Source organism: Colobus angolensis, unplaced genomic scaffold (genome assembly GCF_000951035.1).
Source record: "Colobus angolensis palliatus isolate OR3802 unplaced genomic scaffold, Cang.pa_1.0 Scaffold230, whole genome shotgun sequence".
Taxonomy (NCBI): domain Eukaryota; kingdom Metazoa; phylum Chordata; class Mammalia; order Primates; family Cercopithecidae; genus Colobus; species Colobus angolensis.
In genome coordinates, this window is record NW_012115489.1 from 1507841 (window position 1) to 1524656 (window position 16816).

The 16816-nt window shown below is 42.3% G+C and overlaps 1 protein-coding gene across 3 annotated transcripts in view; it reads right to left on the reverse strand.

The window, feature by feature from the left end:
• The window catches only part of UGT3A2 (UDP glycosyltransferase 3 family, polypeptide A2), a 31617-nt gene extending 16273 nt beyond the window's left edge, over window positions 1–15344 (reverse strand). The window contains exons 1-4 of one of the 3 annotated variants that reach the window (XM_011944354.1): window positions 15283–15344; window positions 14773–14961; window positions 12335–12436; window positions 415–529 (exon numbers count right to left, since the gene is read on the reverse strand). In XM_011944354.1, the coding sequence (XP_011799744.1) occupies window positions 415–529; window positions 12335–12436; window positions 14773–14866 (311 nt within the window). In that variant the 5' untranslated portion in view covers window positions 14867–14961; window positions 15283–15344. Of the gene's footprint in view, window positions 1–414; window positions 530–12334; window positions 12437–14772; window positions 14993–15282 lie in introns of those variants that run through there. The other 2 variants (XM_011944353.1, XM_011944355.1) reach the window with 2 other exon arrangements.
• Between the last annotated feature and the right edge of the window lie 1472 nt (window positions 15345–16816).

Below are 16816 nucleotides of genomic sequence, written 5' to 3' on the forward strand. Positions count from 1 at the left end.
GTAAGTGGGAAAAGGTGACTCTAATTTTCCCACCAACAATGAAAACTGGAGGAGCCTATCCCAATTTCTGTGTTGGGGATATTACAGGCAATGATTGTAGGTGAAGTGTTGCAAGGAAGTCCCAGAAGAAACAATTTCCCACTTTCTGCAGGAAAGCACTCATGCTTATAGTGTAAGAAAGATGATATAAAGAAGAATGCCCAGGGACTTCACTGGATGATGTAGTATGTAGTACTCATCTACTCCCCCTATCATCTGTCTCTCCATCTATCAATCCATCCATCCATCCATTTGTCACTTTCTCTTATTAAAATAAAACCTCATTAAAATAAAATCCAAGTATCCATGCATCCATCCATTCATTTGTATGATGAAAATAGTGATGCTTTGGTTCAAAGAATAAAAAAAAAGTACCTGCCACCTAAAGTTTCTTCCAGAAAGAAATCAAAACTCTTCTTAAATTCTCTTTGATGATCTTCAGGTGCAAGCCAACTGATAACTTGATACGATTTTTCCTCCTTTTTAAAATCTAAGAAAACAGCAACAGGTTTAAAAAAAGTTAAATATGCTACACAAAAGAGTAACATTAGCATAACAATATCAAAACTTATTTCAAAGATTATGTATGTATTTGAATGATTGCTTCTTTAAGTATTTTTAATATATGCATTTATTTATTTTTGAGACAAAGTCTTGCTCTGTCATCCAGGCTGGAGTGCAATAGCACAATCCTAGCTCATTGCAGTCTCAGCTCCCTTACAAACCACTGGGATTACAGGGGTGAGCCATTGGTATAATTTGTATTTAAATACAGTACACATTTGTTTGATTCCAGAGTCTCTGTTCTTTCCGTTTTACAAAAACAATCATTTTTATTATTTAAAGTGATACATGCAAATAATTTTTTTTTCTTTTTTTTTTTTATTATACTTTAAGTTCTAGGGTACATGTGCATAACGTGCAGGTTTGTTACATATGTATACTTGTGCCATGTTGGTGTGCTGCACCCATCAACTCGTCAGCACCCATCAATTCATCATTTATATCAGGTATAACTCCCCAATGCAATCCCTCCCCCCTCCCCCCTCCCCATGATAAGCCCCAGTGTGTGATGTTCCCCTTCCCGAGTCCAAGTGATCTCATTGTTCAGTTTCCACCTATGAGTGAGAACATGCGGTGTTTGGTTTTCTCTTCTTGTGATAGTTTGCTGAGAATGATGGTTTCCAGCTGCATCCATGTTCCTACAAAGGACGCAAACTCATCCTTTTTTATGGCTGCATAGTATTCCATGGTGTATATGTGCCACATTTTCTTAATCCAGTCTGTCACAGATGGACATTTGGGTTGCTTCCAGCAAAAGCCAAAATTGACAAATGGGATCTCATTAAACTAAAGAGCTTCTGCACAGCAAAAGAAACTACCATCAGAGTGAACAGGCAACCTACAGAATGGGAGAAAATTTTTGCAATCTACTCGTCTGACAAAGGGCTAATATCCAGAATCTACAAAGAACTCAAACAAATATACAAGAAAAAAACAAACAACCCCATCAAAAAGTGGGGAAAGGATATGAACAGACATTTCTCAAAAGAAGACATTCATACAGCCAACAGACACATGAGAAAATGCTCATCATCACTCGCCATCAGAGAAATGCAAATCAAAACCACAATGAGATACCATCTCACACCAGTTAGAATGGCCATCATTAAAAAATCAGGAAACAACAGGTGTTGGAGAGGATGTGGAGAAATAGGAACACTTTTACACTGTTGGTGGGATTGTAAACTAGTTCAACCATTATGGAAAACAGTATGGCGATTCCTCAAGGATCTAGAACTAGATGTACCATATGACCCAGCTATCCCACTACTGGGTATATACCCAAAGGATTATAAATTATTCTACTACAAAGACACATGCACACGTATGTTTATTGCGGCACTATTCACAATAGCAAAGACTTGGAAGCAACGCAAATAATTTTTAAATTCAGTTAAAAAGTACTAAAAGATTTCATTAAAAGAGTAGTCCCCTACATCCTGACTTGCCAGCTTGGCCCCTTCTTCATTACCCATGTGTAATAAGAAGTCTGACTCCATTTTCACTGTTTGCCTCTTGACAAATGTCAAGCCCCATTTCCCCTTCCTAACCCCATGCTTCATCTGAGCAAATTGGTATGAAAACTCACACATACCTTCTCTCTTATACCTGGTAGGAGTTTCAATCCATGCAAGTCAGGACAATGAAGGGAAATCCTCAGCTCATCCTACCTCTCCTCACAGTAAAAACTCAAGCCAGTCATCCCTCCCTGCTCTCTAAAGCCATTTTTCAGATTTGCCTGGGAGCCTGTCCTGCTATTCTGAAAAAAAGAAAAAAAAAAAGCTCACCCTATGAGTCATAAACCTCTCATATCTTCTTAATACATGTGTGCCTTCATCACATCCAAATCAAATTTTGTGTGAGGATTGGGGGTATATTAACACATAGTCCCACATATTAAGGCTGTCATACTCAACTTAATTGAAATGAAAGACTCTATCCAAGTATCTACTGGCAAATACTTTGCAGTCATAGACTTGGCTAGAATGTTCTCTTCCATGCTGATTTTTACAGGCTCTCAGCCACAGTGTGTCTTTACCTTGGAAGAAACACAATGCATGGCTACCCACAGTGTACTTCAACAGCTTTACTATTGCCCACAATCTTTGCCAGCAAGAGCCACTGCTTCCAGCTTTCTCCAGGAGTACAGGTATAACATTACATTGAGCGTGTCCTCCTCTAAGGAAATTCATTCGCCACACTTATTTAGGACACAGAAACATTCAAAAAGGAGCTCATAAAGGGGATAAGCCATTGTCCCATGCAAAGTAGCAGACCCAGTCCCTCACTTAAATTCCAAAGGATCAGTTGGTTAGCTGAAGGCCTCTCTATCCCCAATACTACTAAAAAACAACTATTGAGCCTCCCTGTGCCCATAATGTTAGAAGCCAAACATCTTTTAGGCCTTTTTGCATTTTAAAGACAACATATTCCTTATTTATAAATTTTACTTAGGTCCACTCATGTTTATTACTTGCCCACATTGCGTAGCATCCCCTGTAACAGAAGGCTCCAGAATCTATCTAAGTTGCAGTACAGCAGGCTTTCTCATTAGTGACCCCCAGGAACACCTGCAATGTAAAGGCATTAGCATCCTCCTTTCATGCTTCCTGGAGTTCTTCTGAGCACCTATCATGGCCGTTTCAGTTTCCTATTGCTGCTTTAACAAACTACAACAAACTTAGTTGCTTAAAATTACAAGGTATTATCCTATAGTTCTGGAGATCAGAAGTCCAAAATGGATCTCATTAAAATAAAATCAAGGTGTGGGTGAGCTGCATTTCTTCTGAAGGCTCTAGGGAACAATCTTTTTCTTGCCCTTTCCAGCTTCTGAAGGCTACCTTCATCCCTGGCTCATGGCCCCCTTCCAACAGGCAACCACATCGCTCTAATTTCTTCTTCCATCATTAATTCTTTAACTCTCCTACGATCTTCTCTCCTTTATAACAAGGGTGTCCAATCTTTTGACTTCCCTGGAACACATTGGAAGGAGAAGAATTGTCTTGGGCCACACATAAAATACACTAATACTAACAATAGCTAATGAGCTTAAAAAAAATTGCAAAAACAATCTCATAATGTTTTAAGGAAGCTTATGAATTTGTGTTGGGCCACATTCAAAGCTGTCCTAGGCCACATGCAGCTGGTGGGCCACCAGTTGGACAAGCTTGCCTTATAAGAACTCTTGTAATTGCATTGGACTCACCTGGGTAATCCATGATAATCTCCCTGTCTCAAAATCCTTATATTAATCATATCTGCAAAGATCCTTTTGCCATGTAAAATAGCACACTCATAATTACAGGAATTTGAACATATATATCTTTGCGGGGCGGGGGGAGTGGCATTATTTGCCCACCGCAGTGTGTTCTCTAGATCCCAGACATTCATATACATCCCCCATGGAATGAAAATGTATTCATCCTGTCCCAACGTCCCCCAAAGTCTCAAACAATTATATCATCAATTCAAAGTGAAAAACCTCATCTAAAGCTCATCAGCTCAGAATTCCCAAATCACATCATCCAAATAATCTGCATCAAGTATGGGTGAGTCTGGGTGTAATCCATTCAGTGAAAAATTGCTCTCCTTCTGTGGATCTATGAAACTAGGAAAAAATGACCTGCTCCCCAAAACCAAGAGTGGGACAGGCATAGGATACCAGTTATAGACATTATTCTAATGGGGGCAAAAAGGAAGTAAAAAAAAAAATGAGGTGCCAGTCCCAAGACATTTGACTACAACTGGGCAAACAAAATTAGGTTTTAAGGACTGGGAATAATCCTGTGGTTTGGCTCAGCCTTCTGGGCTAGAAGCTCTGCCATCTGGGCTCATTGCTTCACCTTCAGAGTTATCCTTGGTTTTTCATGAAGCGTTGCATGTGGTTACAGCTGAGTGGTTTGTCAGTTTAATTCTTACTTGCAGATTGGGGAGCTCAACAGCCCTCCTGCCTGTCATATTCTCCTCATACCTTTTAATCCAAATTGGCAGTACTTCTAAAGGTGTGAATTTCTTGGGTACCGGGAGGCTGAGGCAGGAGAATTGCTTAAACCCGGGAGGCGGAGGTTGCAGTGAGCTAAGATCATGCCATGATACTCCAGCCTGGGCGACAACAGCAAGACTTAGTCTCAAAAAAAAAAAAAAATTCTTGGGTACCTTGTGACCTTCCTGGGTATGTCATAGGAATTCATTCCACTAGACAAGAAGTTGCTCCACAGATTTGTTTTATTCTGTTTTTGTTTTTGTTTTTTAGACAGAGTCTTGTTCTGTCACCCAGGCTGGAGTGCAGTGGCATAATCTCGGCTCACTGCAACCACTGCCTCCCAGGTTCAAACAATTCACGTGCCTCGGCCCTCTTTGTAGCTGGAAATACAGGCACGAGCCACCATGCCTGGTTGATTTTTGTATTTTAGTAGAGACAGGGTTGCACCATGTTGGCCAGGTTGGTCTGGAACTCCTGACCTCAGGTGATCCGCCTGACCTCCCAATGTGCTGGGATTATAGGTGTGAGTCACCGTGCCCGGCCTAGGATCCACTGCCTTTTAGAACAGCAAGACCACCAGCTAGTGTCTAGATGTTCACCTCATCATCCTTTTAATATGTTGCCTCTGTAATGTGGACCATTAAAATCTTTTATCTGGCTGGCTGGCTTGTAGGAATACCCCATCAATTATTTTACTCATTTACTTCTTTTCCTTTATCCTCAACTCAGTGTGCTTCCTCTGTACCTTGCTGATCTAAGTAGCAATAATATTTTACTTCTATTCCTTTTCCTTTTGATTTCAACCTGTTTCTTTTGAACAAGAATAAATATCCTTTCAGGGTCATTTTCTCATTCCTTTTCACCAGGTCTGTGAGATAGTCATGAGCCTCTATTTATTTTTATTTACAGAAATTGATATTTTATTTGATTTGTAGACTAGTCATTACCTTGTCCTACCCATCTTTTCCTTTGTTTGATTCATTTCCTTTTCCTTTGTTTCATTTCCTTTCATATCCTAGGATTACCGGCATGAGCCACCATGCCCAGTCTCCACATATCTTTATAAGAGTTTCATCCACATATCATTATGAGATAGTTTCATCTTGATTGGTGGCTTCTACCATTATGGGTGAAGGAATCCATGAGACAGACACCTAATTGCAGGACAGTTCTCAAGGTGGCCTTGGGCTGACCCTGTTTTCCTCTCTGCTTGTCACTTGTAGTTATCAAGAATAACTGTAGAATGAGCTGGGAATGTAACACTCTGAGATAGAGAGGCACTGAGCGGAATAGCCCAGGCTTTGTTACAGTCTCCACTAGAAACAGCATGCCCTTCAACACTTAGCTTAGCACATCATGTTTCTCCAGGGTATAAAACCCAAGGTGGTCTGCACTTCATGGTCCTTTATCTGCATTGCAAGTGGGGCATGTACAGTTGAGACTCCATTCATCCCAGGCACCTTTCTGAGCTTTGGAGGACCAGCTCACAGTGAATTTTAGGTTTCAGTTGTTGTCCACATGTAAGTAGTAAATCCACTTCATGGAATTTGTTGCGTTATGTGGGTGTTCTTTCTTAGCAGACTCAGGCAAGTTGGTAACCAGGGCACACCAAACCTGCTTCATGCTAATCTCTTCAATGAGCTTTCTGTGTGACTGAATACTCTGACCGTTTAATCCTTCAGAGGCAATAGCAAAAGGCTGTCCAGCCATACAATTGGCTTTCTCTACAAGACAACAGGATACACTGCTTTCCTGACATTTGAATTCCCTAATTTTTAAATATTTTCCATCCTAATAGGCTAAGAATTTCCAAAACCATAAAGTGCTTGTTTTCTGTCTCATAGTTATTTTCTCAATTTATCTTTCCTCTCACATTTTACTATAGACAGTAAGAACACTTGAACATCTATATTTCTACAAAAAGTCTGTGTATGATGATTTATATTCTCTAAGACAATACAGATTTTCTCTATTATGTTCCTTTCTTCCTTCTGAGTCATCACTAGCAGAGTTCTTAGAATTCCCAGTCTACTTACAGTCTGTTCAAAGCAATCTAGGCTTTCTCTCTTATGCTCTTGAATAGTCTTCTAGTCACTGTGTATAATCCAATTGTGATTCCATATATTGATGGGTTGGAGCAGTAGCACATGTGAGTATTAGAAACCTTTGCTTCTTCAGTGCCTCTGATGTCATTTATTAAAGTTGCAAATAAATAAACAGTATGGGAAAGTGTTTCCAAATAAGGAGTTAATAATTGGCTCAAATGTTTCAATTCATTACATTGGGCATCTGATCAGAAATAATAACCCAATCATGTATTTCCTTGTTTGCAGACCTTCAGCCAAGCTCTACAGATGAAATGAAAAATGGGAATTCTATTTCAAAGCTTCAGAGACATCCATGATGAGGGAATTATTAAAAGAAACTCTAGACTCCTAATCCTATGAAAAAACAGAAAGGATCCACACATTCCTTGAAGGTTTATAGATTTTGCTGTGCTTATATTTGTTAAAGAGTAAAAGCTCTGTAGCTTTCAGTAGTTTCTCTCTCTCTCTCTCTTTTTTTTTTCTCAGACTGGGTCTCACTTTATTGGCCAGGCTGGAACGCAGTGGTGTGATAATAGCTCATTGCAGCTTCGGCCTCCAGGGCTCACACAATCCTCCTTCCTCAGCTTCCCACGTAGCTGGGACCACAGGAGCATGCCACCATGCCCAGCTAATGTTTTATTTTTATTTTTAGTAGAGATGAAGTCTCACTGTGTTGCCCAGGCTGGTTTTAACTCCTGGGCTCAAGTGATCCTCCTGCCTCAGCCTCCCAAAGTGCTGGGATTACAAATGTGAGCCACTATACCCGGCCAGTAGTTTCTCAAAGTTTATTGGAAATGCCATCATTAATTTTTCATCTAAATTTTAATTTAAATCAATTGAATTTAGTTACAGTTTTTGAAATTAAGAAATAATTGTCTTAAAATGAAAATACTACAACTATTTAATCGGATATACAGTTTAGGCAGATACAAAGGCAGCGAAGAATATGAAACCAAATGTAAAAGATACTAAAATGGTTTTAAGTGGGGACTCAGAAAGATATTTGTATACCAGTGTTCATAGCAGCATTGTTCACAATAGTCAAAAAGTGGAAAAAACCGAAATGTCCATCAATGGATTAATGGATAAACAAAATGTGATATATCCATAAAATTGAATATCCAGCCATATAAAAGGTCTAACACACGTTAAATATGAATGAACCTTGAAGATATTATGCTAAGCAAAGCAAGCCAGACACAAACGGACAAATATTGTATTATTTCACTTATACGCTGTACCCAGAATAGTCAAATTAATAGAGAAATAAAATAGAATACGGTTATCAGGGGCTGAAGGTAGAGGGCAATGGGGAGTTGTTGGAGGCCGAGAGAGGGTCGAGATCAACTCAGTATACCACTGGAGACTATATAAGTAAACAGCAAACTGTTTCTCATAATCGCAGAATGTTGGCAAACTGACAAACTGCGTCTGCCACCCAGAAGGAATGCTGAGGGCAGTAACGCCCCAAGTACAGTGTTTCTTGTGATTAGGCAAATCTGAAGCCTGTTAGTAATAATATGAACCTGTGATCAATCAAGCAGCTGACCAATCGTTACCTCCTCCTCCACTCTTTCTACTCAATAAATACAAAGTGTTGCGGAAGCTCAGCAGCTGCGTTTGCTCACTAGAAGTGGAGCACTCTTTTCTTCTTCCCCTGGCCCCCTTCTTTACAACAGTTTCTTTTGTCTTAGGTTTTCATCTCTATGGTTGTCCTCCTTCATTCAGTCTTGTAATGACAGTCTCAAGTAGTAAGAGTAATGTCCCTCGTAGTGATAGTAACAAGTAGTAATTGTGGCAGTCCGCCACAAGTGGCGCCTGAACAGGAATAAATAGGGACATTCAGGGACAAACAGAGACCTGAAGAGACCTGCAGGGACAAATAGAAATAAGTAGGGATAAATAGAAATAAATAGAGACAAATAGAGATACGTGGGGAAAGACAGGGACTTGCAGGAACTAACAGGGACCACAGGGACAAATAGGGATAAAGACTAGCAGAGACTAGCAGAAACTTGCAGAAACAGATAGGGACACATAGGGTCCTACAGGGACTCGAGCAAGGAAAGTCTGCTGGAGCAGAAAAAAACTAAAGCCCAGAAAAAAATAACACCAATCAGATGAACGAGAAACCCCGTTACAAGTCTGCTGGCAGCAACATAAGGTCAATGCCCTAGAGGTACAAAGAACGGGAAGTTTTTGAATCAAAATAACATGGGGAAGAATTTGGTTATTTCTTTTCTCTTTTTTGTTTGGAGTTTAGTACGTACCATCTTTTTGTTATTATTTCAGGGTTTGAGAGAATTTTTTGCCCCACCTACAGCACCTATTGAGGGTGGTGAACAGGAGAGGGAGGATGAAAATTGGCTTGTACCGTCTTCTGTGGCTACAGAAAGGCTAACTTTAGCTTTGGCTTTCATGGATTGTAAACATGTGCCGGCAGCTGTGAGATGTGCAGAGGACTTGGGAGGTTTTCTCGGAGCTTAAGTTGTGGGAACTGAGCACGAGAAGGATAAGCCTCAGATTTGCTTTCTCTGTGTCTTCTGTTAATCAGAAAGAGCCTGTTTCTCGTTGGCAGTGGAAAGTTTTACCCCGCAGCAATTAACCAAAAGAGGCAGAAACTGAGTGCAGCTTGTGGAGCAGATGCTTCAGCAACAGCATGCCTCCTGGCTACAGCTACAAAATCCTTTGCTTTTGTTTTGGTAGATTTACTAATGTGGGGACCAGGGTATGTTTGTGTTTTCACAAAAAATGAACAAACCGTGTGGGTGCTCCCAAGGTGTGTGCGACCATGGAATGGGAGACTGGGGGGACCCATGGATTCCAAACACAGGCCTGGTTCCCCCAGTATAAGCCATGAGCCAGTTGAATCTGAATGTGAAGATGGAACAAGGACTGACTGGAGTCACACTCACATCAACCCCATGACATGCAAACAGATCAAGAAAACCACACAGGAAGCTGAGAATCTGTTAGAGCATCAAAGTCAGGCAAAAGCCCCTGACTCCATGTTTGTGGCCATGCTGGCCATAGTTTCCTGTGCATCTGTAAGATCAGCTGGACCACCAGCTGGCAATTGAGGGCTGCACAGACTGTAATTGCCTTTCTCAATTAAAAACAAAAAGGGAGAAATGTTGGAGGCCAAAAGAGTGAGGACTGTGATCAACTCAGTATACCACTGGAGACTATATGAGTAAACAGCAAACTGTTTCTCATAAATGCAGAATGTTGGCAAACTGACAAACTGCATCTGCCACCCAGAAGGAATGCTGAGGGCAGTCACACCCCAATTGCAGTGTTTCTTGTGATTAGGCAAATCTGTAGCCTGTTAGTAATAATATGAACCTGTGATCAATCAAGCAGCTGACCAATCGTTACCTCCTCCTCCCTGTTCATTGTACCCGATAAATAAGAAGGGTTATGGAAGGTCAGCAGTTGCCTTTGCTCACTAGAAGAAGGGAGCTCTTTTCTTCTTCCCCTGGCCACTTTCTTTATAACAGTTTCTTTTAAGTTTTCATTTCTACATTCGTCCTCCTTGGTTCAGTCTCGTTAATGATGGTCTCAAGCAGTAACAGTAATAACTGTCATAGTGATGGTCTCAAGAAGTAAGAGTGGCTGTCAGTCACAGGGAGTCACTGTTTAATAAGTAGAGTTCCACTTTGTGATGATGACAAACTTCTGAAAAGGGATGGTAATAATGGTTCTACAACAATGTGAATGTCCTTAAAGCCTCTAAACGGTACATTTGAAAATGGGGCCAAGTGCAGTGGCTCACTCCTGTAATCCTAGCACTTTGAAGGCCAAGGCAGGCAGATCACCTGAGGTCAGGAGTGTTCAAGACCAGCCTGGCAAACATGGCGAAACCCTGTCTCTACTAAAAATACAACAAAATTAGCCAGACGTGGTGCCGCACACCTAATGGTGCCTACCTGTAGTCCTAGTTACTTGGGAGGCTAAGGTACAAGAATCACTTGAACCTAGGTGATGGAGGCTGTAGTGAGCCAAGATCATGTCACTGCCCTCCAACCTGGGAGACAGAGCGAGACTCTGACTCAATTAAAAAAAAATGACTAAAATGGTAGATTATATGTTATATATATTTCACCACAATGAAATTTTAAAATTTAAATGAAAAAATGTAGATTAAAAAATGGTTTTGGCTGGGCGCAGTGGTTCACACCTGTAATCCCAGCACTTTGGGAGGCCAAAGCAGCAGGATTACCTAAGGTCAGGAGTTCGAGACCAGCCTGGTCAACATGATGAAACCCCATATCTACTAAAAATACAAAAATTAGCTGGGCATGGTGGCACACACCTGTAATCTCAGCTACTTAGGAGGCTGAGGCAGAAGAATTGCTTGAGCCCGAGAGATGGAAGTTGCAGTGAGCCAAGGTCATGCCACTATACGGCAGCCTGGCCAACAGAGCAAGACTCTGTCTCAAAAAAAAAAAAATGGTTTTAGAAATCTGAACAATAACAAGGCCTGATGTTACCTTCAAATGCTGAAAATATCTCAGAATTTTCTTCCTCAAAGATGCTTGCTTTTGATTTTTTTTCTTTTTTTAAATTATAGCTTCAGGAGGTGCATGTCCAGGTGTGTTGCCTGGGTGTATTACATGATGCTGGAGTTTGGGCTTTTCCTGGAGCAACACTTTCATATTGAGCAATTTAGAGCATAAAGTCCTAATCCACCCAACTCTTTATCAAGCAAGTCTGTTAAGTTCTCAGGGTTTCTGTTTCAGAGGAGTTCATAAGATTTATGAGCTTCATTTTGGCTAAAATTCTTTGGATTCAATGACTCCATTAAGAACATCTGAAATCACTATGCACAAACTTGTGGGCAGCCACTTATTTTTCAAGAATGCAAAACCATCTCAGCCATAGACTCCTAACTTAGCTGCATAAATAAGGGGCTCCCTGCGAGAACTTACTTACATTCTGATATCATAAAAAGAGGAAAAGTAATCTATAAAAAGACAAGTGATTCTTACATGTAAGTAGTGTTAAATAAGGCTGAATATTTCTGTTCTATCTATATACAGAGAGTCTTTGAGATGGAGCCTCACTCTCTTGCCCAGGCTGTAGTGCAGTGGTGCATTCCCAGCTCACTGCAACCTCTGCCTTCTGGCTCAAGCAATCCTCCACCCTCAGCCTCCCAAGTAGCTGGAATTACAAGTGGGTGCCACTACGTCAAGTTAATTTTTATATTTTTTGTAGAGACAAAAATACTGTGTTGCTCAGGCTGGTCTCAAACTACTGGGCTCGAGTGATCCACCTGTCTCAGCTTCCTAAAGTGTTGGGATTACAGGTGTGAGCCACCTTGCCCAACCCTGTTTAATATATTTTTTAAGCCATCTTATTAAGTAGTATTTGTTAAAATAATCCATAATAATGAGTGGATGGTTGCTTGGGATGGAGTAGAGGTCAAGTAAGGGGAAAAGAAATATGGGAGTATGGAGTGTCAAGTCCTGGTAATTAGAGCCTAAGAAGCTTTTTGGCACTTTACATACACACACACACACACACACACACACACACGCAAGCTTTTCATCTTTCCAATTGAATTAGAATTTTTAAAAAAATTTTACTAAGCCTTTCTATGCAAACAATATTTTGCTCTTTGCTTGGAGTAGAAGAAATCAAGAAAAGTGAGAAAAGATACCTGGCATAAAAGGACCTCTTTTGTGGTTAAGCATGGTGATATTATGACCGTGATCTTGAAGAATCTGAGAAACCCGGTCCATCAGTAGATAATGGCTTCCACCTAGGAACAATGCACAATTTCAGTTCTGGAATGATGAGAACACCGTGTCTAAAGTCGATAGTGATCAATCCAGGAGAGGAAAGGTAGGGGAACAGGAAGTGGATAGTGAGTGGAGGAAGATGAGTTTTGCCAGTCTCCTCATGTCCCTCTGGGTAAAACCCAGCCCACTTACCCAGAGCATGACCACCCAAATTTTTACCTGTGGCTCTGGTCCGTGAGAGATTGCCTCTTGTGAATCACAGTACCCATGTCAGTGTAATGAGTTACTATGTGCTTAGGCCATGGGAGTTCCTCATCCTGAGGTACATGTACATTTTAACCAAGGCCTTATGGAGACACAGAGTCCAAAAGAAATCACAGGATTGGTGGAAATACAGGTATGGTGTTGTACATATGAGTGTGAATAATTCCTAAAAAACAATGAGAACTGTTTCTGGGATCCTGCTCTTTGGACATTTATGCTGCTGTAGGAGATAGAAACCTTAAGAGATCTGTCCAAGAAATCATCACTGGAAGGGAAGGAATGAGGGACCACTACTTAGAATCCAAATCTTTAAGATTCTAATGTATTTGGAAAGGATGTACTTAATTTAGGCCAAACAATGATCAAGTTCTAATTAAGACATTTGAGGACAAATGTGGGGCCCTTGGGGTGGGCCTGCTGGATCCTGGTTGCACGACAGACTAGGGAATCACTGATTCCAGAAAAATCCTACCATCCTAAGGAAAGAGAAGCTTGATCCTCAAAAGAGGTACAAGTTCCATGAAATCAATGTCTTCTCAGTATATGTTCTAATACACAGCCTTTGCTTGAATCTAAGGTTCTCAGCAGCAGAGAAAGGAAGATCAGAAGAGAAGGTAATTTAATGGTAAATACCAAAAGTTTGGGGGTGGAGGTGGAAGGGAGTAGAGAAGTAGTGTGCAACTCTCTGCATGACTCAGTTTACTTATACCCAAACTTGAATAGTCTAGAGCAACAAGCGATGTATAAAGTACCAATCTGCAACAGATCTTGCTCACATTTTAATCCATGTAAGAACAGGGAGCCAGGAAGAAGGGGTCCCCACAGAAACAGCTGTTGGGGTGGATCTTGGGGACTCAGGTGACTTTCTGGGGCAAAAATCAGGATTCCAGCACCTCAGAAACGACACCAACTCCTTCTTGGAGCCTGAGGAAGGAGGACGGTGTACTTTCAAGAAGTTAAGAAGCTCTGTTGCTTCACTGAGACTAACACTCAGAAAGGGGGTGGGGCGAGTCTTCGAATGGACTTGCACTGTTTCTTAAACAGTGATTTTTGAAAATCCCCAGTGAAAAGGGCTTCAGAATGGAAGTTGTGGTGAGCGTGGTCCTGCAGTAAGAAAACCCTGAGTTAATTCCTCATGGGACATCAGGGAGGCCACATGTGCTCTTAAGGAAGGCATCTCGCTCCCCATCCCTCAGTTGCCCTCTCAGGAAATCAAAATGGGCACTAAATTAGATGATCTGTGGTTCCTCCCAGTTCTAGGAGCCCTGATTCTCCGCGATAAAAGGAATCCATTAGAACCCACTATGGGTTGAAATAAAGTCTTGGGGAAGCTTGATCCTGGGATGATTCCTTTATGTTCATATATGCTTCTCTTTTGTTTCCTATTCCCTTTGGGGTAAAAGTAAAAGAAGTAAAACTGAGACCCAAAATGCTGAATTAACAGTTCCATGAATCCCTCAGAAACGGTCAGCGGCACAGGTAAAAGGAAGGAGGCTCCAAAAGATCCGAATGACCTGGGTCCTCTCCTTAGCCCTGGGCAGTTTTCCAGGTTTCCCGTGGAGGAAAACACTCCACTGGCCTTGCAGCCATGAAATTACCTGCCTGCGCTACCCTGGCTCCGGATGCAGCTTCACAACATTTGCAGTGCTGCCCTCAGGAGCGCCTTTCCCTGGTCTCCAAGGGCTGAAAACGCTCACCACCGTTTCTACTGGAAGCTACTGCGCACCCCCGCCCCACGGAGCTTAGGGTGAGCCTCTGAAAGTCCCACTGCGCTCTGGAGAAGGCAGCCCAGGGTCTCAAACTCCGGGATGAGTCTCAAATTTCTGGCCCCAGCCCAGCGGGATGGGGAGCGCATCCTGAAGAAGAGAGAGAAACAGAGAGTCTCTTTTCTCCAAAACTATCTTCCCCACCTCAGCAGTAGAGGCCCCTCTCTGCCCCACAGCTGGATGGGTTTCTCACTCCTGCAGCCGGGTCCGCAAGCCCAGCCTGGAAAATCGCCTGGATGACTCTGATCAAGCGCTGTTCTCTGGAGCCCTTGCAGTGCGGGTATCCCGGACGCGCCTGTCTGGGAATTCTCCGGCCAAGCACTCACCTACTGTAGATATTGTCAGGATTTTGGCAGCCTCTAAGAGCAGGACCCCAGGGAGAAGGAAGCCCACTAGAAGCAGCACCCGCTGCCCAGCCATGCTCACTTCCACAGAAGCCGCAGACCTCAGCCTGGGCTGCGCGCCCTGCGCCCGGCTAAGGGACCCTGTGCACCTCAGTGCGCCAAAGGCACTGGCTGTGGGAAGAGGTAGAAGTGAGGATCCTGCCAGTCTTCTCTTCTGTCCATCCCCTCTCACCTCCTCCCTCGTGCTCCATTGGATAATCTATCCTTGCTCTACCAGCAGTCAGTAGGAGGGGCTGGCGAGTCCATCCTTAACCCTGCTCTGTCCGTGTGATCACAGCCCTCCTGCCTGGAAAATCCTTACTGTAAACCAGGAATGGCAGGGACCTCAGTAAATCGCTCTGATGAACGCTCGATCTCCATGGGACCCATCTCTCTTCTGCCAAGGCTGTGTGAATTTACCCACTCTAGTTCCCTTCTAACTGCCTCCACTACCTCATACTGCCAGCCCCGTGATCTGTTTCCTGAGAGACTTGCTTAAAATCTTGAGCTGATGTTCCAAGCCCAAGACCTCCCTGGAAGGGGATCCTCAAGGGAAATCAATCTACCATCCCTGGAATCTACCTCTTAGTGTCTCTTTAGAAGGTAACATTCCTGAAGAGAGGCTAGAGTCCTACCTCTGGAAGTCCAGGTCTGTCCCTGGAGGACTGAAATTCAAAAGCTGAGACTATCACTCCGAATGAGTATCCTGAAATAGGACTGGTGAATCTTTCCGTAATTTCCAAGAGCACATGCTGAAGACAGGTTGTAATTCTACCTCCGTGCAACGTCAGCCCCAGTGAGGGCAGGGATCACTAGGTCCGGTAGTCCCCTTTACACTCTCTATCCTCAAACTAAGACTTCCTTTAGGAAAGGCTTTCAGTGCAACTCTAAACAAGCAGAGGAATCCTTGGTTGCAGTGGGTCCTTGAATTCTGCTTGTACTCTTCCTGCCTTCTTCAGTCTATAGGTGTTATTTTTTCTCATTGGAATTTAAAGCATTACATTCCTATGCATTTGTGCATCCCTCACCTAGCCATACCTACTGTGGAGGAAGAGAGAAGAGAGGAGAGAGAGAAGTGTGGGAAGGGCCAGGTTTACCAGACATCACAAGGCTCCAGTTCGTCTTAATCTTGTACTTTTCATAATGCATTAGCAAAATAAAGGATTTGTTATCAAACTCCAAGATTTTCATTTATTCAACAATTAGATTGATAGCTTTTATTTATTTATTTATTTATTTTATTTTGAGACAAAATCTCACTTGTCACCCAGGCTAGAGTCCAGTGGTGCAATCTCAGCTTACTGCAATCCCTGCCTCTCAAGTTCAAGCAATTCTCCTGTCTCAGCCTCCTGAGTAGCCGGGATTACAGGTGCCTACCACCACACTCGGCTGATTTTTGTATTTTTTAGTAGAGATGGGGTTTCACCATGTTGGCCAGGCTGGTCTTGAACTCCTGACCTCACAAGATCCACCCCCCCTTGGCCTCCCAAAGTGCTGGGATTACAGGCATGAGCCACCACACCTAGCTGATAGCTATTTATTATGCCAGGCATTGTTCTGCCAGGCAAACTGATACTAAACACACTAAGAAATAAAATATATAGTACATTAATGGCAAATGTTACTAAGAAAAATCAAATGGAAAGAGATATGAAGAGTCAGGTATCAGATTCGTTAACGTTTTAAATAGCATGATTCCAATGGACTCTAAAACATTATAGGAGTAGCAGAGATATTTGAACCCAAATTTTGATTGTATTAAGTAGTTATTGTTGCTTTGGAGAAGAGTTCTATGTAATTGTGGTTATAAACATCTTATAAAGAAATTCTGGCCAGGTGCAGTGGTTCACGCCTGTAACCCCAGCACTTTGGTAGGTGAGGTGGGCAGAACATGAGGTCAGGAGTTCAAGGCCAGCCTGGCCAACATAGTGAAACCCCGTCTCTACTAAAACTGCAAAAATTTGCCCGGCATGGTGGTGCATGTCTG